Source organism: Mizuhopecten yessoensis, unplaced genomic scaffold (genome assembly GCF_002113885.1).
Source record: "Mizuhopecten yessoensis strain PY_sf001 unplaced genomic scaffold, ASM211388v2 scaffold7721, whole genome shotgun sequence".
Lineage (NCBI taxonomy): Eukaryota > Metazoa > Mollusca > Bivalvia > Pectinida > Pectinidae > Mizuhopecten > Mizuhopecten yessoensis.
In genome coordinates this window covers 138,945-162,820 of record NW_018407189.1, presented here as the reverse complement: position 1 = coordinate 162,820, position 23,876 = coordinate 138,945, and the positions used below count along the sequence as shown (strand labels likewise).

Here is a 23,876-nt window from a genome sequence, read left to right as displayed (position 1 = left end):
TTTTTAAAACGATGTATTGTTATTATATATAAATGTTTAACTTGTTTCAACGCCTCTGTTATATTTCACAGCTCCCACAAACAAAAATTTTAATAATACCCAACGAAAGATCCCTTACAAACAAATCCAAAGATTTGTACTTTGAGAGATTTAGTTTTTTTAGGTTTTAATTATATATGTCATTTTATATTATATTCTTCTCTTTAGACATCCATGTTCTAATTTATTTTGAAAGGCAAACGGCTTTTTAGGGGGGAGTCGGAGGGGGGAGGCAGAGTCCCAACAAGGTTACAGTTTTCAATCCAGTGATGTTTAACGCTTTATGTAAGCAACGCTTATCATTGTATTGTACCAATAGGCATCCCGTTTACCTGATGAGACTTAGGGAAATATAATCTGTCTATATTTCAGGGATAAACTGAGACAAACAGTGACCAGATTTTGCGAAACATCAATGGAGGTGTTACCGGTCAGAGAAGCTTATTGGCTGTTTTGTATACCATTGATACATTTGCTCTCTGGCCAAATGCCGTTTGAAGTTACCAGGTTTAGTTTGGAAGAGAAGCCTCGTTTTGAAGATAAAGGTTTAGATGATATCGTCAATAAGACGGCACAGCAACTCGGGAGTATAAGGTAATATAATGTTCATGTTAGAAAGCTACATGTTTCCATATATGACGGGAAGCGTATGCATCCTTACCACTAATTGTATTTATAGACAGTTTTAGACTCCCTATCTTCAGGATTGCCTTTCGGTAATTCAGGATAGTTTAAAAAAAAAAAATGATTTTTTAAAAAGTAGTTTTGACCTTGACAATTGATACTGTCGATATTGGTGTTGTAATATGTAATGATTATGATAATTATGTTATCCATTTATTTTTTATCCAGCCATTTCCCTTTCTTGGAAAATCACCTATGCTTTTTTAAGTTGGATACACTTCTACCAAGTACTCTAACGGCTTGTGTACCGGCAGGAAAATTGATGATTTTCTTCAAGGAAAGACTTTGGGTGTCACGTGATGTGGTCATCGCCGCAATTATGAGGCACCTTTGCAAGAATACTAAGGTCGACGCAACATTTGAAAATGTGAGTTTTAGACTTTAATGAATTAATTTGACTTTACAGTGTTTATTGACGCAGTAAAGATTTTAACTTAGTACGTTAATTGTCAGGGTGAAGTTAATCACTTGAGTAAAATAGCATGATGGTGTTACGCAGTCGGAAGGATATTAAAGTCAAACGGTGTTCTATATATTAAAAATGAGTATTTGGACCTGGAATCTTTTAAATCATGTACTACCTAAACATTTAAGAATAAGATGTTGTTTATAAAGGCAAAAATGTAAAACAAATCTTAAAATAAGGCAAATATAGGTTAGGCGTTATTTCGAATTGATATATCAAAAATCTTAGGTAGTCGAAATGGGAATTATTTTGTCAAGATTTTCGAGTTTGTCGGACAGGAAACAAAGACGTTAATGGCATAGCCCGATCATCCTTTTTAGTCGAACTGATGCAGCGTTATGAGATAAAAGGATACTTGCTATTTATGTAATACTCTGCATGATATGTTCTAAATAGGGTTTGATATAGGTCTGAACCTCTTATTACCCCTATACTTACTATCATTTGTCATATTTTGCAGGACCTGTGTCATCTCTTGACTCATATGGCAAAAGATATGTCGAAGGAAAACACCACTTTGCCTGTTAGGTATGATTTTGCTTTTTACAATGCAATGTTAGAATGTTAAGGATATACGGTAATTACATATGAGCATCTACGTCTTAAAACTCGTCTTATTTTGTGGCCAAAAAGTATCTGTAATATCTAAAGGAAAACTAGTTTGATTTAGGATTTTCGGTGGAGGTATATTAGATTTAGAAAATATTTCGGCAATATGTTTTGTACCTTGTGAATATACAACCAACTTAATCTACATATATAAAGTTTATGTAATTACATTTTTTATCCATCAGGACCATTTGTTCTTACCCAATTCATAAACTTTGACACTGAAATATCAATGGGAAATTGTTTAAAAACCTACTTCCTTTTTGTATGTAAAAGATCTAATTGAAGTAATCTAATTAAATGGGACTAACATTCTACTCTTTCTTGAAACATGGCTCTGCACAATATTTTCTAATTTTCATTGCCAATATGTCAATTGTAAAACAAAACAAAATGCTTTCTAGATGAAATAATGACCAAGATAGCTTAGCTAAAAGTTGATATATGTAGCAGAAATGACGGAAAACTTTAAGCTAAATATATTTTATTTGAGGTTAAATCGCCCTCGCTTCTGGTCCGTCTCACGAAGTAGTTTACAGAGTTTTATTCAATCGCATATTTTGGTTTCGTTATGAAACTGATAACAAATTGAGGTAACTCTCAGGCAGCCTTTTACTATTGAAAAACAAAATCAATGCAATATATAGAAGAATAAAGAACATATCTTGCGATTGCGGATACCACGATCCATCTAGGATCTGTTGTTAGATTTTTTATTTCAAATCAGCAAAATATCACCAATTTAGGCAATGACAGATGATATTTTTTGCAATCTTTGAGTGAACTATCTGTATATTTTAATGGGAAACTCGGTGGTCAGGTTATGAAGTGGTATCATACTAGCCTTTCAAATACACGGCGTTGACTCCCAAATCGAACGTAAAACAGAATAGAGTCACCTGCCCGACCATGTGGATTTTCTCCGAGTACTCCGTTTTCCTCCCACATTAACACTCCGTGCGATTTTATCCGGGGTAACAGAAGTGATTATTATAAATCGAAAAAAGTGTTGTAAAACACATAAAGTTCATATAACACCTACCCAACCTTACCTCAAAGAAACAAATCAGTACAGGAGATCGAAAAGAAGCAAAATAAAAAAATTAAAATAAAAATAATGTGAAGTGTATATGTATGCACTATAAAGAGACTAAAATTGGCTTATTTAGACGTACGGATATTTTTGTTCGATCGAGAGGTATACTCTATGTTGACAGTCTTCTTTTACAATTCAGACATACCTACAATTGTATCATCAATATCGTCTTTTTCACGATAATTGTACGTCGTGACCCAACTATGTCTTATTTATCAAATTAAAATTGTGAATAATTAAAAAAACTATTTTCTTTGATTTTATCTGACAGCAATATCTCATCAGATGATGAACTAGCAGAAAAATACACCACTGCTAGACAAACGCGTCGAGCAGCTGAACAGCTGTGTGATATTCTGAACCAGCAGGAGCATCCCATCGGAACGCTCATTGATTCACTACGTTTGTTTGTCGTAGCTGTAAGAGAGCAAGGACGATTAATTCCCTTATTAAAGAATACAAAGGGTGACGCATATAAGATGACGGAGTTAGACGAACCTTTTTCTAAGATAATGCTTGTGACTGAACAGTTGTTTACACGATGTGAGGGGAACATTGAAATACTTGCTAAGGTAACGATTACTGCGAAAAATGACCCCATAGGAAGAACTTATGAAATCATGTATATTCAATATATCAATATGCACCTTTACTGCAGTGTTCGCTCTTTCATTTATTTTCTATATAGACTTCAAAAAGGAGATACAATACATTCATAATTTTTGTTAGTTTACTATTTGACAATATTTCGATAAATTAACTATATATCCTCGTTTATATTGACTTTCGCGTCCATTGAAACAGCCTCTTTCATAGCAGAGCCAATCGTGTGCTTGAACGGTCAACACACGTTTGTTTTCGATCGTAAGCAGATGAACAGACGATTCTGAATGAGTAGATAAAGCACTCGATAGCTTTTCATAAATTACGTAAATTACGTTGGGAAATTGCTTCATAAAATGACTATGTTATGTATAGGTACAATGATACCTTGAATGTATGCATAGTATTTAGTGATATTACGAATTTCTTAGCGCCCTCAATCAAACATATGAAGGTAACATATCTGGACCTGGAGAATCAAAAATTATCTGTATCCCTCAAGTCTATAATGTAGTGTATGCTGTTGTTTACTAAGACACTCGAATATTACGAAGACGACATTTGGTTTCAAACTAACACATTTGAATGATATTTTCTACTAAACACACATTGGTAAACTATATTTTCTTACGCATACATTTTCTTCAGAATAACTTATCGTTTAGATAATTCTTTTGATAGTATTTACGTTGATGTGGTTGCATTCAAATTATAATAAGAATTGTATCAAGATAATTTGGGTGACTGTAATAACTTAACGGTAGACGAGAACATAGCTTGATTAAGTCAGGAACCTTTCGGGTGATAACTGGTCACTGTCTCTTAGATTGATGGTGGAGCAATTGAAACACCGTTTTTATGTCTTTCCTTTTTGTTTTGGTGGCATTTTGGTTCCTGTTGATGCTTTTTTTCGGTTGGACTGTCAGTTCTGATTTTCTTCTTGTGTGTTAATGTTAATGCTTAAGTTTCAACAATGATCATTGGTTTTGCAAAGATCTGAACTTCAAACCTTACAAATATGAAAATTGCTTGTTTTCTTTCTGCCATACACCATATCTCAATTACTTACTAGATTTTGAACCTTTCACGCTATTCTTACTCAATACTACCTATTAATAATTATATTCACTGCATCAAAAGTGGAACTATTCCATCAACACGATGTATATATCAATTACGTACAATAATTTCTGTCAAGCTGTAAATGATAATTCAATCACATGTTTTACCAGTATTAAATACTGTTCATTTACAGACCGCAGACCGATGCATGGATTTTGAGAGGATTGGTGTATCAAGCGGAAATAGGAACATGTAAGATATTTTGATTATATATATTCATGTTCCTTCAACTCAAAGATAACCCAACAGCAAATTGAAGTTGAAAATGGCCACCGAAGGTGACATTTAATGACAAATTATTACATAACATACATTTGATCACAAGTTAACTTACATAACCTATGAAATTGATCACGTGAACTGCTTAAATATAAGATATATAAAGTTCTCTCGTGGAGGCTGAACGCAAACTTTTTTTCTGCTTCAGCTAGAAGTGACGCTACAAAGTGCGCATGCGTGTCAAGATTGTTCCTTAATATGGCTTGACCAATCAAATTATAGGAAAAGATTCTCATCCGATTATATATATATATATAAAAAAAATGAAATGCTTGCCTTTTAATATAAAATCATACAAACATAATTTAAAAGTTTATTCACTTAATAATTGGGGGGTATTATCATAAACTGAGATCAATAGGTTTCTATGAGTTTTTCATGGCATAATTTAAGCTAATAAATTAGCTGCCTTATATATATATATATATATATATATATATATATATGAAATACATTAACAAGCGAGATATCCGAACCAGTTCTCGTAGGACGTGTACAAATCATGTTTTCTTTACAGAATGGCATTAGTGAAAACGTGGGAAACTTCCATATGCAATCACTTTCGCCAAAGCGTAGAAAAGGTAAGTGCTGTTATATAACAGTACATCTTTACCAATAAATAACTCCTGGATACAAAAGGTTAAGTGTTTATAGCAAGACATGTGACCAAATCCAGGCCTCCGTAAAACTTCCGCCTGAAAATAAAAACTCTTGATGATTCAATGATGAAATTGGGAAACATATTTTCCGATATAAAAACTGGCTTGTAGAAATAGTACTTTAAGACGAGTTGTAAACAAGGGAAAACCCACTTCGTGTTTTGTGGCATATACAATTTAAGTCTACTAATCATTTTGAAAATATTTATCACTCGTATGGCATTAAGAAATTAGGTCTGTTTCAACACCTAATACCTCCATTTTGTTATCCAAGTCGTCTTATTTCGTGATGAGTCAACATTTTTCTTTGTATAGGTCGGCGCAATTAAGTGAAAATAAGCGATTAATAAAATAGTTAACATATGCCACCATAACGTATAAAAAATACGTCACTAACTAAACAGTAAGTTTTGTTTATTATCGGCTTGAGAGCAGAAATTGCTTCATGAATATTCAAATTGACTTTTTACAGGTACCAGCGCATTCTCTCTTAACTTATTACTGCAAAGCTGACAAACACTCAGTCCAATTAGACGGAATCCTCACAGAGATACTAGAAGAAAGATTAGAGGAAGCCTACAACCACGTATGTTTAGCAGACCGACATAACTGAATTCTAATAAATTCTGCTTTACTATAGGTATCAATCGAAGTGGAATGGTAACAATATTTGTTGTTGACTTTTCAAAATTGTTTACTTTTATTCATACATTCATTTATAGAAATTCCTCTGATTAGGATTTAATAATTGTACTGTAAACACTATGCAAAGTATATAATTCTACTGTTTTGTTATAATGTCATGTGTCTGAAATACATTCAGCATCGCCTTGCATTCTTTTATTTAAACTGTGTAACAATAACATGTTTTAACAGAATGATGGAAAAGACTTTTGGAAACTAGGACCTGCGTTTTGGAGGATATATTCAAAAGTGTTGGAGAACAAAATGAAAAGTCTTTCTCCCAGAGATGTACCACTCTACTGTACAGTTCTGGATTGGCGTATTCTTCTTCCAGGATTAAACATGCTAGGTAAGGTTACACCTTATATTTTCCTTTATGCCACCGTGTCCAGACACCGCAGTTATTTTCTTCACGACTTAAAATACACTATGATGTTTGCTTTAACTTAAGGAATGAAACTTATTTTAATGCGATTCATGGATTACGTCAAATAAGCAAATGTTGTTATGACCTCATGAATGTTTAAAAAACTAATATCATTCCTTATATTTAGATTTTTAAGTGTTTGCATTTTCCCATGCAAGCATAAATAAAACAAAAACATGCATTTTTTTATTTATACATGTAGAGCAACGCAGTAAAGGGAACGGCGTGTTTACGCAGGAAAATGTAAAATATTTGATGGGGCTCCAAGCAACAGCATGACAACAAAAACAACAACTTATAGTTCCATTTTCAGGGCTTATAGATTGGCAATTCCCATCCGTCCGTCCGTATGTCTGTCTGTGTCGATCGGTTCTTCTGTTTGCACTAAGGTTAAGAAGTATGGTAAAATTCCGTTTCCAAGTTATTAATTATCCCTAATCAACTTAACTTAAATGGCTTATGTATCTAAGAATGCTAATCACATACGATGCTTCGGCTGCTTGTTCTGACCTATATTTCACCTTCAGTGACCAGGTTAAGAAGTTTTGTTGAGGTCAGGCCCCATTTGCACTATTGTTAAGAAGATAAGTTTAGGTCAATTACCAAGTATCTACTTGTCCTACATCAACTAAATTTGCATTGTTTTTGTATTTTAAAGGATGCTTATAACATGTAATGCTTTACATGGAAATGTACTGTAGTAATCCGGCCGTATCATTGTTGGCGGTTTCCTGTTAAAATCTAATTTGTAGAATTCATACAAGTCGTATATTATTATCATTCACTCTTCACATCTTATTTTAGCTGTAAAATTAAGTCAATCATGCTGAATTTATATGAGCATAACAAAACTACATCGATGGCTGTTTCACGGCGGACGTGAACCAAGTACGATCTGTGCTACGTCATTGTAGTGTACATATGAGTATGCAGTTATGCGGTCATCTGTGCTATGCACAAATAAATGTCAGTTTTATCAATGGGTCCAGGCATACAGAATGCAAATATATGCATAGTGTTATAACTATCTGCTTTGTTTGTATTGACGTTATATTCTAAATGAATGTGCAATGTATACTAACGGGTGCAATACTTATGGATAGAAAAAACAGATACATGCCAATGCTGGTCAAAAAATTAACTTTCATATGCATTGATAATTGCATTTTCTTTATTGGTGTCATTGTTATTATTCTACATGTATATAATTATTTTTGTTTAGATAAACTTAAGTGCGACAGTTTTACATATTTCAAATTTCGCTAAAATTAAATTATAGATATGTTTCATTCCTTAAAACTCATATCGTCTCAATATGAAAACAAAACGTGATTGTTTTAAAAGTAGCAAGCACATGTATGTCTAACGATCATCTGTCAATGATTTGAGCACTAGAACATGGACCCTTATGCGATTTTGTCATATCTTATGATGTAATGGTATTCTTGTGCAATCCAATATACCATTTTAACATTTTCGTTTTCAGTTAAACGCAAGACGTTTGGCGTAACAGAAGAAGCGATGGAAATTCTAGTAGAAGTCAGGGCAGCGATTACGTCACTGATTGGAAGTCTCGACAGTGAACAAATTCTTGTCAGAGACTTAAACGTAATCAAAAGTAAAAGAATGTCATTTCAGACGTTTGCCCCAGTTCTTGGATACAAGTTTTCTGCGATGGAAGGAAGAATGCAGTCCTGTTTCGAAGCGGTTGACAAATTTAAGATCACATGTGAAAGTATTTCCAGTTTCTTGGAAACTACCAACGAAGAGATTGGTATGTAGTTCATAAAAACAAATATCATCGCCAACAAGCACTCCTGAAATTAGATGATCAAAACTTGTAGAATACACGCACGCACAAACGGGGTGTAACATGACGCGATAATTCTTGCAAAACCTCGCAGACATACTGAACATTTGGTGGGCATTTTCTAATGTGTCATTTTATATGTCATGCACTTAATTTGTTGATCGTGATTGTTTTAATAATAGAGGTAAATAAACAAATATCTTGTTTATATATTTATGAATAGTTTCCAGTTATAAATAGTTATAAACAGAACCTCAACAGTATTTCATTTGACGATCGTTTCAACGAAATTTTACTTAATGATCCACCTGTAGAAAGACAAATAAAATAGAAAATGTATTTTTTTTTGTGTAAAAAAATGATTCATTTTATATTTAACTATATGTTATTTCCAATTATTTGACCATTTAATCTACAATTTTGACAGGCACTTGTCGTTTACATTATTAAGAAAATATATGTTAATTCTCACAAAATTTGTTAAAAATATTGAAAGGGTTGAAAGGCATTTTCTAAGAATGAATTATAGCATGCGATATTGCCAAAGCGCAAAAGTATGTGAAAGTTCAATAAATTGGTTTCCAAATGCAAATATTAAAGTTATATTTCATTCAAACGTTTCTTTCTTGTAACCAGATAAAAAAAAACCTCTAAATAATCTTATTTGATAGAAGAAGAAACAGAACTACTTGACTATCTAAAGATCTGCGACAACATCACTATTAAGACAATCAGACAACTCAAAGAAAAACAGAGTGATTTGTCCAAGCTTCTTGGAATAAGTTCAAAAGAGCTACGGAAGATTACAAGCTGCATGGAAAGTTTGAGCTTCAGAAAAATATGGAATGACAAAAAGTCAAACATGAGCAACCGCCTTCATTCGGCAACTGAAGCAAGACGTACGTTCATAAGAACTTGGAGTGACCTAATGCACTGGGTGTGGAAACCAACATTCCAAGAATGGCGTAATTTTGGACATTGTATTCAAACTGGCGACATCACATTGGAGGAGGTTACTGGAAAAATAGGAATACAAATTCAGAATAAAAAGGACATGACAAATCAACTACGAAAAGAATTTGCCATTTTAGACAGAGAGCTAGAACATTTACGACTTGCTGAAGTCACTGAAAAAAGGCTTACAGCAATAAATGACGTGTTTGACATTCAGAACAGTGTAAAAATTTCTGAAATCATCATGAAGATCAAAGAAACATATGGATTTACTGGAAATTTTTCCATAATAGCCGCCATGATGAAAATGGTAATGAAACAGAATGTGGACTTCTTAAAAAAACAAATATATGTTTTCTTATTCTAACAAAAATGACGTTAATACGCTAAAATAGTATTTGCATGTACGAAACGTAAATGGTGTAAAACGTTGTTTCCGTTTTATATATGGCGTACAATCTTAATTTAATAGAACAAAAAACAATCTAATATATAACATAATGGTTTTTGTTTTTTACTTAACCTTATTTCTTTGTTTAGGAAAAGAAAGGTATCGTCCTAAGATTAGTTGATAGGAAAACAGTCGACCTGAGCAAACTGTTGGCGTCTCTTCCTCCTACAATGTACAAGTGTCTTAAAAGTTTCAACAAATGCCGAAGACTTGTTGAATGGATAAAGACAACTATGAAAGGTATATCCGGATATTCAAGTTTGAGTAGCTTTTTATATGTGTTGTGCAATTCTGTGTTATCCTCTTGTTGTGTCTTTAACAGTGATGTATTGATATGCTTCAAGCCAAGATTAAGCGGATAATTAAACCTTCATGAGTTTTAAAGAATAGTGGCAACTTTAACGCAATAATATATAAAGCTCTTTTTCTGTGTTCAACTTTTAATCAAACAATTACACTAAGTAAAAAGTAATTGAAATACATTATTTTTTTATATACAATAATACCAAACTAAGTTTAGAGGACAGACAGCAATTGCCACAGACGCCGAGCACCGAACCCATTCCTTTCATCTCTCCAAAAGTTGACCAAACGCAATTTTAATCAAAATTACACGACAAAACCTAACATAACATAATTTATTTAAACAGTAAAGATTTGACTGCTTTCTTCATTGTGTATGTTACTGGCCTAGTTCTACACCATTCGAACTACTTTTCATTTTTCCATTTTGGTATTTTACCCTTATTGTTTAACAGAACAGAATGATATCAAGACGTTTGTTGACCTTGCACTAATGGCTATCGGAGAGAGTGACCTTGACATTGCGGTTGTTCGCTGTTTACATTCTGCAGCACTTGGTTACTCTCGTCTCATCTTCATGCCAACACATTCTACAGTGGAGGACTTCCTAATCCGACTGAAAGATGTACAAATGGCGTTTGAAAACGACCCACAGCTACATAAAAAACTCGTAAGAATTAGATTTAGTTAGTGTGAAAAAACTACACAGATGTACTTAAACATGATGGTTGTGTTAGACACGTTTTGAACTGCTAACTGTGTCACACAAATCGGTAAAGGTTTAGATTCAGTATTCAAGTTAGTTTAACAAGAAAATTAAATTGAAACCTTAGTGTCAATATAGATACATGTATATATACAGACATACATATGTACATGCATATATATAAATATTTATACAAATGACATTCCTTACGTTCTGGGCTTATGTACGTCATTCTGCAGAGTGTGAGAGTACAGCTCCGGCAACGAATATGAAATTTTTATGTGTCACAGGATTGACGTCAAACATAATACCGCGTTCAATACGAAATGCAGAAAGAAGATAATCTGCTATCAAATTAAAGAATAAAAGACATATCAATGTACAGTTATTTAAGGTCAAATGCAAGTCCAATAAATATAATATCTTCACTGAAAGATCATATTTTTGATTGGGTTGCGGGTGTATGTAATTCTTAAACATTTTTCTTGGTTTCTTAATGAAAAACAGTAATAATTTACGAGTATGGTGAAATATTTTGATATTTTCTTCATCCGCCCGAAGAGTTGTCTGGGATATATCTTCTATACTATTTCACCTGGAGTAAATCGATGAGCGATTTGCGAGACATAAAAGTACGTCAGTGTGACCTAAGGTTTAATCTTTGACCTCAACCTTTGAAGAAATCTGTTTGAAGCATATCTTTTGTACTATTTCACCTTGAGTACTCAGATATGGTTAGCAAGTTTGTCTTGGCTGGCAGAGTTCAGAGTGCAAGATATATGTCACTGTGACCATTATCCTGAGATAGGTGTACAGCTTGATAAATAAAGAAATCATTACCGGTGGAGGACTATTTATTGCCTTGCAATGCCTTGTTTTTATTCAAAACTATATAGGGTAAAATAAAATAAAAGAATGTAAGACAAGGAACTATTTTATTTCACCCTTTCTCGTATTAACGCCTCATGCTATACATGTATATATAAATACTCGTTCGTGTGTTACATAGGAGGACGCAAAGGCTTCTGTCAATAAACTGAAGTTCATACACACCACACAACGTGCAACATCAGACAAAAAGTCTTTGAAGCAAGCCGGACAAGTTATCGAGTTCGGAACCTGTTACGTGGGATTCCACGGAGGAACTGATTTGGTAATATCTGATTGAATGAGTACAACTTGCTGGTAATCTACAGTGTCTATTGTAAGAATATGAATTAAACAGATAAGTACGTGTAGACTATGCAACAGCAAAGTGAATGACAATATATTATTAATACATATTTTGTAATCATGAGTATACTATTGTTATAGAAAAAATGGGTAATATTGAAACTGTTTTATTACATCGTGTGTAAAAAGCCAAATCACATGAGAAATAACTCGTATACAAGTAGTGCCCTTCCGGATAATTGCTAGTAAATATGTATGACTTATTACTTAACAAATAGTGTGATTATATCTAATCTTGCAGTTCTTTGAAGTAAATTTATCCTCCTAATTTTTTTTATAAACATCATTTGTAATCGCTGCTGCAAAGAAAGCATATTTTGATATATGTAAGTAGTAAGGATTTTCAGTCAAGGAGCATCTTTTTGACAAGACACGTATCTATTTGTTCCTAAAGAACATGCGACAGACTACATATAATTACCTTTTAGTAGCATATCTATAGCCCTAAAATGAATTTTGGTATATATCAGTGAGCATCACTTAGAAGAGGGGATACAATGCTGTATTCATTGACTGACGGCTTTCACCTCCTTGACGAGGGATGTGCACTGTAAAGTGCATTTTTATCATACTGTTATTTGTTGGGGGAAATGCATTTTACCAAAAGCATATAACTCAACATTTTAGAGCCATATAGAGAAATACAGCAGAAGGAGGGAGCTGTCTAATGCATTCTTACATGTATAACTTTAAAAATCAGTTACCGTTTTGCTACATGATGTTTTATTCTTCAACAAGTACTTCATGTCATTTGTGTCAGAATATCTCTTGTATTTATGTTGCTTTTTCCTACAGGAAAAAAAACAACAACAAAATAACAAAAAAAACCATTATTAAATGTAGATTGTGCATGAATATCTCTATTTTTTCTGCCGCAGTCATATTTTGAAATTTTCAATATTAGAGAATACAAGTTTTATATTGTGCTGCTACAATGAATATTACTTTTATTCAAACAGGTACTACCTAACGTCATACGAATATGCGTTCAAAATGAGAAAGATGGTGAAATCAATTTCAGTTTTGCGGACTTGGAAGACATCCAAAGTCGTCTTATGTTAGCCGGCAGCTCCGAAGACTTGAAAGATCCAAAAACAAAAGACTCCATGTCAAAGGAAGAAACAATAGAAAAATTCACAATGGTTAAGTTATTATTTCGTTATCATGTTGTGTGTTTTTTAATATGATATAACCAAAGAAAGATTAACATGGGAACGTTTGAAAACATACCATGGAAAATAAACGCAATTTGTCGATATGATTTGTAGAAGTTATTATTTGATCCAAATGAATTTCGTAAATTTCCAAAATATTTCAAGAACTTGATAATTCATAATTAATCATTATGTAATTTTTATTTTCATTTTGGAAACAAATTTCAGATTTTTGATAGTTTAAGACGGCTTGGTTTGGTATACATACGTCTCAATGAACTAGGATGCCTATTCTTTAGCCAGATGGATGTAGTTGTATGCGGACATACAGGCGACAGAGATGTATGTAAGTTATCGTTCTGCGGTAAAGCTGCTTTAACAGTTGTTAAACAAGAAAATGACACACTGGATATGTCTGTTATTGTGAAAAACATAGCAGGAGCTTTCGAAAATTGTTTGGAGACATGGAATGATGAAATAAAAAAAGCCCGAAAAGACTTCTACTTTTTAAATCATTTCACAACCAAGCAATTAATACTGCTTCAAGACATTGTCAATGACACATCCAGCGAACAGGTAGGACAGCATGTTTTACCATTGTTATCTCTTGTATTGCCGGGATGTTCCCGGAAACAAATGACGACGGCGTTTGAAGAAGTCTTTACAAAGGAACGTCCACGACAAGGTAGGTGTATTACATCATAACAACAATAGAAAAAAGAACAAACTCGTACACAGAATTGATATTTATATCCGTAATTTGAAAACCGTCTAAAAGGAGTTGTTTTGTTCTGTGTTATGAATTTCGCTATTATATTTCATAATTAGTATACATAATGGAAAAATAATAAAATGCCTCTCAGTATTTAAGTGTTTGGAAAGTGATCTGTAGAATTAATACCAATGCATTATTATTTCAGCAGGACCTGAAACAAGTAGTAAACCTATATTCACACTTCTTACCGACCTGGTACACGAGATGACCGAGGAAGTAAACGGGTAATTAAAATCAGTACTTTCACAATTTATTCCATCTAGTAAAAGAATAAGTTTGCAACATGTTTTAAAAGAAAATGAAATTTCACTTCATCGAGTAAAGTATCTGCAACCATTTTAATTATGTCGAGAAATAATGATAATTATGGATCCTGGTCCCATTGCACTGTCTTTGTGGTATATATTCGTTTTAAATATAAATGCAGCATCAGGGCAGTTCCGTTGACTACATAGTTCAGTGTCCAGTTGGTGAGAGGGACAGTAAAACAGGGAATGAATCCTGGTTTAGACATGCCCTTAATTACAGAACACTGTTTATCACATTTTACTAATTGCATCACTATAATGTTTTATAAAAGTGCAACAAGCTATGGTTTTCGTTGAAAAAAATATTTATGAAAGCTATGGTGATGCGGAGAAACAATTTCCAAAGCTTAGCTACAGTTTTTTTAATGGAAAGGGTATCCGAATGTCGGCTTTCCGTCATATGTAAGTCGACTTTTATCGCACAAAATGAACGACATTTATCATTTATGTCGACTTAGCGAAATAGCAATCATGGTAATGCAACTTGATTACTGTAAGGATATATCACACTTATGTATCTCCACGTAAATTAAGTAGTGGCAGGATGTTCAACCATAAAACTTCCATGTATCGAGTAGGCATGTAACTGTGACCTTCAAAAGTGTTTACGTTAATTGGCATATTCAGAACGGCTTATTATTTTTTCATTTTTAAAGCACTTCTAACGTGGAACACATGCTTGAAATCTTCAATACTTTATGGGAAGTTTTTGTGACAACGTTGACTGATACGTCATCTGATTTCCTGAGCTTAGGGCGTCTTGGGGAAATTTTAACCATTCTTGGTCAGAAAGGTAAACAATTCTTTCTTTTAAAATGACACGAACATTTTACTATAATTAATCTTAATATAATTCAGTTGAGCAAACTTACTATTTCATTGTTATTATTATAACTCGTTTTTTTTTAGGATATACATAATGGGTTAAACGTTCATGCCGTTAGGAATTGAACATAAATGCCGTAATTTCTATACATTTGAAGAAGTAAAATTATCAGTTAATCCATATACAAATTTGATAATGTAACAATATAAACTTATTTAATAAATAATCAATAATCATTATTTTATCCCAACATTAAATTATCAAATAGGAAAATGTTATAGCTAGCACTGCAACGCGTGGATCATACATTTATGGCTCAAATAACAGAACAGCACCTTCTTTTGTAATCAATACTACGGTTAATCTGTAGATATGCTAATGTAAATGGACAAACTTGCTAACTAAAAGTAAACATTTGATTCCAGTACCCAAGGAATACCGTATAGACAGGTCATTACCAGAACCACTGAGGAGAGGTGAACCAAATCTCATTGTCTGTCCTGAAGGTATGGTGTCATCAACATAACGAGAATAACTGTCACTAGGATAACTGCAAACATATTTATCAATAAAAAACCGTTTAGTTTAACTATTAAGTTATAAATGAAGAGTGTTGGTCCTTGTTTAGAGCATTGTTTGGATTCTTATCATTATCATTCTTCCTTTAATGCTTCAAGAAAAATAATACATACACTTTATATATGTCCGTAAATCTAGTGCAGTGGTTATTTTTAAACTAGAAATATTGAGATACAAAGCATGGACACAATTTGGACATATTCACTATAGTGCTAGTATATGTATGTGGACGTTTACGGTATACATGTACACACATTTGCTTTTTAGTTACACAAGTAATGTGAATGGCCTTTGTGATAAGTATATCTACAATAAACTGTTACTTATAAAAATCTGAACACTTATATAAAAAATAAATGTTGTGATAATTATGCTTGTCATATGTAACTATGACTATGAGTGTAACCATAGGGACAAATTGTAACTATGGTGATATAATGTAACTATTATGAAAACGTGAAACTAAGCTGATATAGTGTAACTATTGTTATAAAATGTAACTATGCTGCCAGAGTGTAAATATGGTTATGTCGTGTAACGGTGCTGATATACAATAAAAATTGTGGCGATACTGCGTAACTAGTAATTTTAAAATATAATGCTCTTTATGGTGACATAATTTTAACTGTGGTGATATATACTATAATGGTAACATAATTTAATTATTTAGAGATAGTGTAACTATTGTGATAACATATAATAGTGATGAATTAGTAAAATTGATGTGATATAGTGTTAGTTTGGTAACTAATGTAACTGGCAATAGACTACAACTTTGGTTCTATAGTGTGACCATGACATTTTGTACTGTGTATGGTAATATAGTGTAACTGTGGTGAAAACGTGAAACCATGATGATATAGTTTAACTGTTAAAATACTACAGTGCTGGTAGTGTGTAACTGTTGAAATGTTACTGTGATGGTGAAAGTCTAACAAAGTGACTGCATCGTTATTAATAAAGAAATGTTTGTTTAAAATGTCCGACATGGTTTGTAAATAGGGATGCTACCATAAACAAAGAAACTTCAAATCGAAGTACGGTTTTGTTAACACTTCGGTAATCTTGTTATTTTCCCTGACATTTTCGTAAATATGTTCAATATTTTTATATAATGGAAATACTTTTGTTTGTTTCTTTAGCGGATATAATCAATGCGTCATTGTCTGTTTACTTGTTGGATAAAAACACTACACGCAACCCACTTCCAAGACCAGAAGAAATTCTGATGTGTACAAGTGAAACAACTCTTGATGAGGTACTACTACCGTGGGCGATATTCGGATAAACTATTATATTTTATTTAAATAACATTATTCCGGTTACTGTGATTGTTAAATAGTTTTTCATTGTTTCTTTTTCGCTTTGATATAAACATTTTTGAAGTATGATCACATGACATTTTTATATAATCCTAATCTGTCTAAGTTATGAACAAGTATCACGATGATCATATAACGACGTCTGTATAGACTTCTTGTAGAACACGTACATTTATGTATAATCTTCATTAGTAAGACAAAGAACAAACTAATACCAGTAAGTATGATATGTATCCAAAGATAGACAGTGAAAACAAACGCATTTGGAAAAATATCCGTATAACTACCTGTTATACAAAGAGTTGAAGAATGTAATGATGGTGGATTTGGAAGATAGGAGACCATTCTGTCTTTTATAGAAACAAAATATTACCCTCGGCAGATATTAACTTGCATGTCTATTGCAATATCACGACCCCTTTAAACTTCATAAAAGTCTTGGCACTTCCTGAAGTGAATTGTTTGTGCTCAAAATGTGGGAATCATGACAGATATATCTTAGGATTTGTTCCCTTTTGCCGATTTTGTTTGTACAGTTTGCGTTGGTAGCGTGTGTTACGCCTCATTGATTTTGCATTATACGCCTTATATGAAAAAGTGCAACGAAAAATTATCAAGTGCAATATGTGTGTGTCAAGTATCTACTTTGCAATTGTATTTTTTTTCTTCCAGATTATTATATCTATGGTATTATATTTAAGGTGGAAGCCTTCTTCAGACGGTCTCTGCAAAAGCACCCAACAAAGGAGAAGAAGATTTACACAATGATGTATGCAGATCAACTTAGTATTGATGTTAGCTGTGAAGCTGAGACTATTCTGAAAAAATTGCAAGCCGGAAAAAAGAATGGTATTTTTGATTTGTTTAAATAATAATTCTACAATAAGTCTTTCGACCGCTACGGGTATTCTGATGTTGTACCGTCGTTTTTGTATCCAAGTTTTATGGCTCTTTATCTTACCATATTATGATAAAAAAATCTCTTGAGCATATTTTTACGTTAGCGTGAGCTGTCAAACTTCTGTTATTAAAAAGGAATCCATCCCCACTATGTGTTATTACTCTAGCAGTCACATTTGTTTACAGAATTGTTGAAGTTTATCGTGTATGTTTACATCAAATTCATTGAAATATATTTGAACATTACAAGGATTTTTACAGGAAGAGGCTTCTATAGCCTTCCTCGCTTTCTCTAGCTTAGTTCATGTTTTTACTAAGTAAATGAAAACAATACGTTCGTAATAGCGTTTTTGTCTACGGTGATATGATTTGATAACTATTTGTAAACACACAGAAAATACAACGAACCATACAAAATTGCTAGTAACAGTTATAGCTGATGCTATTTCAGTCTACTTTTGAAATGTTTCAAAGGTTATTTTTTGGGGATTAGATACAACTAACTAGTTAAAAACACCCTTACCGTATCTGAAAAAAAGTGTGTAAGTGGCATAGGGTCATTCATATGATAGAGTCTATCATATCGTATGCAACAGTTGATGCGAGAAACGCTTACTCTTTTATAGTATCGATTTTACACAGGGTTTTGTTGAATGAGTTGATGGAGATTTTACATTGTAATCTCGCTTTTCCAGTTAACACGTTACAGCCCTATCGCTATAATCCGATTTGTATAATAGCACATTACCTCAACATTATTTGACATCTGTTTTTGTTTCACGTCTCGTATTGTCTTGTGTGTAAACACAGTTGATTTGTTATTTCTCTTACCTGCTCAATACGCCGTTATCAATTGTGCTGACTTAATGGTATGAATCTGATTTACATTATATCTTTACCACCAGAATTTCAATTGGTAGTACTGAGTAGCAAAGAGAATGAAAACAAATCGGTGATGGCAGCTGCTTTGGAAAAGTACCGGAGATTGTTTCCTGTCCTTTCCTCAGACATAAAGGATTATGTGACAAAGAAACTCGTCCATGACGGACGGTAAACTTTGCATTGGAACATAAGTTACTCTCGTACCTTTGATAATAATCTCCTAAAATTGTTACGACGCTATCTAATTTTGTACTGTAAATGGTATCATTTCGTGAAATGAAAAAGATTCCAGAAGATATCTTTCAGCATGTTTATTTGGGTAAAAAAATCCTGTACGATTGAAATCCATGCATTATACGGTATTTTGTTTTGATACACTTCATACCTTCTAATCATCCAAAAATGCAGATTATACTAAAACAAGTGTTGGCTAAAACAACGTAGTCAATACATATAAGCAAATGGTTTTATATTCGAATTTAACGTCAATTTTCAGCTCAACAGTGGATGTTGTAATATCAAAACGGGCCGGACAAGGTAAAACCCTCTACAAAAACAAAATCCTGAGAGAATTAAGGAAGACGCAAAATACAGACATGTGCTCCATAGGCATTCCAATGAACGAGCAAGCAGTAGATGTTGAACAAGTTATGTCTACGTTACATGATTACATCGGTAGTTCCGATAAACGCCTACTTCATATAGATATTGCACCAGTGGTAAGGAAAATATATGATCAAACATTACACATCAATTCCTTATTTGATTGTCTTCATTTAAGCATGAAATAAAAACAATGGATGACAAAATGTCACGGATAGATTAATTAACGTCACTTGCCATAAGTAAAATTATGCTTAAATGTTTGGAACCTTTTATTTTTCAAATTTGTCGATTTGATCGAAGGAAAACAGCATGATTTCCAGCTGAAAAATAGAATTCGACTATCGGAGTAATACATCTTATATTGATACAGTGTGAAATGAAGGAAATTGTATAGCATGACCTGAAAATTAGTTCTTACGCCAGAGCAAGATTCCCAAGATGTGTAAACAAACATACTTTTGTTACTATAAATATCACTCTTATTTTGGTTTTGAATTTTAGGCGATACATAGTAGTGGATCTGTCATAAGTTTCCCTTCATATTAGATTTATGATTAGAGTCTCGCAAATATGAAAAATCCGAAACGAGTATCATTATTCTAATATGAAGGGAAACGAATGACAGATTCTTTTTTTCATATAATGCAAAGTAAACAGTATAATTTTGATCTGAAACGAATATTTTGCACTTAACCGCCACTGAAACGATGACAATTGCGTCCGCTTTACAATGACGTCACGTCACATTGATTGTTCCTATTCGAGTTTGACGTCGTTTCCGGAGTGATATTACACACGTTACATAAACATAATTCATATAATAAATAGATTTTGGTAATGATATAATGATTAATGAAAACGTATTTGTATTCATATATCTGTTATTACATATCCATTTTTTCTTAATTTATTGCACTTCCTTTTTCATCCATTGTTGCGTTACAGTAATTTTGTTAATGACTGGACAATCCAAAGACATCTTCAAAAGTGAATAACGATAATGTATTATACCGTCATTTCTCGGGCACATCACAAATCAAATTATGTTTTGCAAAACTTACCTAATTCATCATGAAATTTGTACAATGTGTTCTAATTTGAATGTTAATGTAGACTATTTATCTACAAATGTATGTAACTTTGGTTGGCCTTTAAACTTTCGTTGTATCAGTAAGTAATTGTACATGCCTTACATAATGAACGATGAACTTCAAACGAAATGACCACTAATGGTATATGTGTTTGGTGTAGGTGCAGTCTGGTGTGGATTATCTGATCTTTCATCTGCTTATTGTCGGCTGTCTGTCGTCAAGATCCGGAATTGTGTGGCTGAAGTCAGACAAAGATTTATATGTTGTCGAATGTTTGCAATCGTCTATCATGCATACAGAAGGGAAGGTAAATATTTTAGATAAAGTTTTCATGATAGATAAGTTATGATTCAGTTGTATATAATTAAACGCTTAATTCGTAGTGTGGGATATCAAACATGCATTTATACATGACATCTGCTCAGTGTTTTTAACATGTTCATCTTTATTGAATTATTGGTGATTACTTCTAGCCATCTGTGGTGCACAAGACGTTGTGTATTTTACCGACAAAACGATGCATTTCACCACGTGAATGGCTCAGTCATTCATACAAGGAACCACAAGGTAGGTCATTGTAATTATTTATTTATCAGTGTTTCTAATAAAGGCGATACCTGATACGTTTGTTCACGATATGATCACTCAAAGAACTTACGGTTGTGAAATACAACTTTATGAAATACTCACACATAACATTTTCAGATATTATCGATACAGGCGTATTTCTTTAACATTCTGCTTTCTGGGCATTTGTGTCTTATGCTGATTTAGGAGTTCCAATATCTTCTTGGAGGAGGTTTTTACATTAATTAAAATATAATAGTATCGTTATTAACCTCAGTCAGTTTTGTATTTGGCACTTTTCCATAAATGAACATACATAAGCAGATCTTTTCCAAAAAAGGCGAACAATGTAAGTAGATGAGGACTATGGACGCTATCATGATCACGAGTGTCATTCTTGAGCAGAAGACACTTACGCTTGAGAAAAAAGACGTCTTCATCTCTTTCATATTTTGCCTTCATGTTATCGCGTTTGAGCTGAAACTACGGTTTTGTCGTTGACCGGCTTTTTGTCAAAGATCAAGATCGCAATAATAACAGATATTGGTGAAAATCATTTGTCGATGGCATCGGGTAATTATCAGGCTGTATGCGAATCAAAACGACAATCTTGGTCTTTCGGCGTCTTCTCTAGTTAAGATAATTTCAAGGAATCCAAAAGGCCTCTTAAGGTTAGATTTATGAACTTCTTTTACGATTAAATACCTATAAGAGACTAAAGTAATCGAATGAATCATTGTATATATCTTTTCCGTACAGAAATGATAGTCGGGTTCTGTGAAGAGGAATATCGCACAAACACTTTCCAAGTTCCATATGATCACCTTCGCCGGCCTAGAGAGGAGAAAAGTATGGAACACTGTATTAGCACGCTGCTTCGGTGAGATGATTTATAAATAGTAAACTATGTTTTCAGCTGAATCATATGCTAAATACATTTGTCAATGTCTACATTTGAACAATATTTGCTTTATAAATGATGGAATTTATTTCGATGAAAATTACAACTGATAGAGTCATTAAATATTCGTTTTGTATAAGACGGTATACATATAACAAAATACTCTTACATTATTAGCTCACCGGGTTCGAAGGACCAAGGTGAGCTTATGCCATACCGTGGCGTCCGTCGTCCGTCGTCCGTCCGTCGTCCGTCTTCCGTACGTAAACAATTTCTTTAAACGACTTCTTCTTCTTAACCATTGGTTGGAATTTAACGAAATTTGCTTGCTTGGAAGCATCCCTAGGTGGTGGGGATTCAAAACTGTACAAATGGTGNTCCTAGGTAGAGGAGATTCAAAACTGTATAAATGGTGGGGCTGTCCCCCCAGGGTGCTGAGGGGCGGGGCCAAAAGGAGGCAATTTGACTATATTGCTACAAACGACGACTTCTGTAGAACTATGCCCTGGATATCAATCATATCTGATCAAAAGCATTCATGGGAGGCAGAGATTCAAAATTATATAAATGGTGTGGCTGACCCCTAGGGGGCTGGGGGCTGGGGGCGAGGGGGCTGGGGGCGAGGCCTAAAAAAAGGGATTTTGGCTATATTGCTTTAAGCGACTTCTTCTCTGGAACTAAGTGATAGATATCAACCGTATTTGACTGGAAGCAGCCCTAGGTGGTGGGGATTCAAAATTATACAAATGGTTGGGCTAATCCCCAGGGGACTGAGGGGCAAGGCTAAAAGTTGGCAATTTGGCTATATTGCTACAAACGACTTCTTCTGTAGAACTATGCACTGGATATCAATCATATTCGATCAAAAGCGTTCATGGGAGGCAGAGATTCAAAAATGTACAAATGGTGTGGCTTACCCCTCAGGGGGCTGAGGGGCGGGGCCAGAAAGGGTTATTTGGCTAAATTGCTTTAAACGACCTCTTCTCTGGAACTTTGTGATGGCTATCAACCATATTTGACTGGAAGCATCCCTAGGTGGTGGTGATTCAAAATAGTACAAATTGTTGGGTTGACCCCCCAGGGGGCTGAGGAACGGGGCCAAAAGGGGGCAATTTTGCTATATTGCCACAAACGACTTCTCTTGTAGAAGCATTCATGGGAGGCAGGGATTCATAATTGTACAAATGGTGGGGCTAAACCCCCGGGCTAAGGGGTGGGCCAAAAAAATAATTACTTGGAAATGGTAGAGATCCCCACCGTATGACTTTATGTACAATTGCTGAGTATAAATAGAAGAATGCACATTTGCTTCCAGAATGGCCCTAGGCCTATGGTATGGCCCTACCCTTGGAGACATAGTCCCTGGGTTATAACTTTGAAACGTTTGAGATCCCCTCCCTAAAACTATATATACAAATGCTGGGCATAAAAAGAGACAAATGCAGTCATGATATTATAATAGACCCTGTGGTCTGATTGAACCCCTAGGGACCTAGTCACAGCTTGGAAGCAGTTGAGATTCCCACCCCATAACCATACATAAAATTGCTGGGCATTAACAATTTTATACAGATATGCTACAAGGATTTGCCTTGGGGTCTGCCATATTCCCTTGGATCTCATTTGGAGAATATTTTGTCATGATTGCTTTGATATCCAGGTGAGCGATAAGGCCCTCTTGGCCTTTTGTTGATATATTCACGAGCTAGTCAAACACATTTTCAAATATGCAGATATTGTCTTACCGAATATTATCCCCTTTCCATTTCAAGTAAGGTGATTTGGCACTTGATAACTGTTGTGGTCTGTTTAATCATGGATAATATGTATTGATTATTGG

General features: G+C 33.8%; 1 protein-coding gene across 3 annotated transcripts in view; it reads left to right on the top strand.

The window, feature by feature from the left end:
• LOC110454205 (E3 ubiquitin-protein ligase rnf213-alpha-like) overlaps positions 1–23,876 on the top strand; it is a 102,083-nt gene that overhangs the window by 6,469 nt on the left and 71,738 nt on the right. Inside the window, exons 2-26 of one of the 3 annotated variants that reach the window (XM_021503585.1) lie at positions 412–633; positions 892–1,090; positions 1,650–1,717; positions 3,166–3,466; positions 4,753–4,811; positions 5,416–5,479; positions 6,030–6,143; positions 6,434–6,590; positions 8,155–8,442; positions 9,150–9,742; positions 9,973–10,123; positions 10,642–10,856; positions 11,902–12,045; positions 13,085–13,267; positions 13,508–13,964; positions 14,203–14,278; positions 15,019–15,155; positions 15,614–15,694; positions 16,910–17,025; positions 17,791–17,938; positions 18,895–19,039; positions 19,368–19,590; positions 20,729–20,875; positions 21,042–21,135; positions 21,895–22,015. In XM_021503585.1, coding sequence (XP_021359260.1) covers positions 412–633; positions 892–1,090; positions 1,650–1,717; positions 3,166–3,466; positions 4,753–4,811; positions 5,416–5,479; positions 6,030–6,143; positions 6,434–6,590; positions 8,155–8,442; positions 9,150–9,742; positions 9,973–10,123; positions 10,642–10,856; positions 11,902–12,045; positions 13,085–13,267; positions 13,508–13,964; positions 14,203–14,278; positions 15,019–15,155; positions 15,614–15,694; positions 16,910–17,025; positions 17,791–17,938; positions 18,895–19,039; positions 19,368–19,590; positions 20,729–20,875; positions 21,042–21,135; positions 21,895–22,015 — 4,503 coding nt within the window. Of the gene's footprint in view, positions 1–411; positions 634–891; positions 1,091–1,649; positions 1,718–3,165; positions 3,467–4,752; positions 4,812–5,415; positions 5,480–6,029; positions 6,144–6,433; positions 6,591–8,154; positions 8,443–9,149; positions 9,743–9,972; positions 10,124–10,641; positions 10,857–11,901; positions 12,046–13,084; positions 13,268–13,507; positions 13,965–14,199; positions 14,279–15,018; positions 15,156–15,613; positions 15,695–16,909; positions 17,026–17,790; positions 17,939–18,894; positions 19,040–19,367; positions 19,591–20,728; positions 20,876–21,041; positions 21,136–21,894; positions 22,016–23,876 lie in introns of those variants that run through there. The other 2 variants (XM_021503584.1, XM_021503586.1) reach the window with 2 other exon arrangements.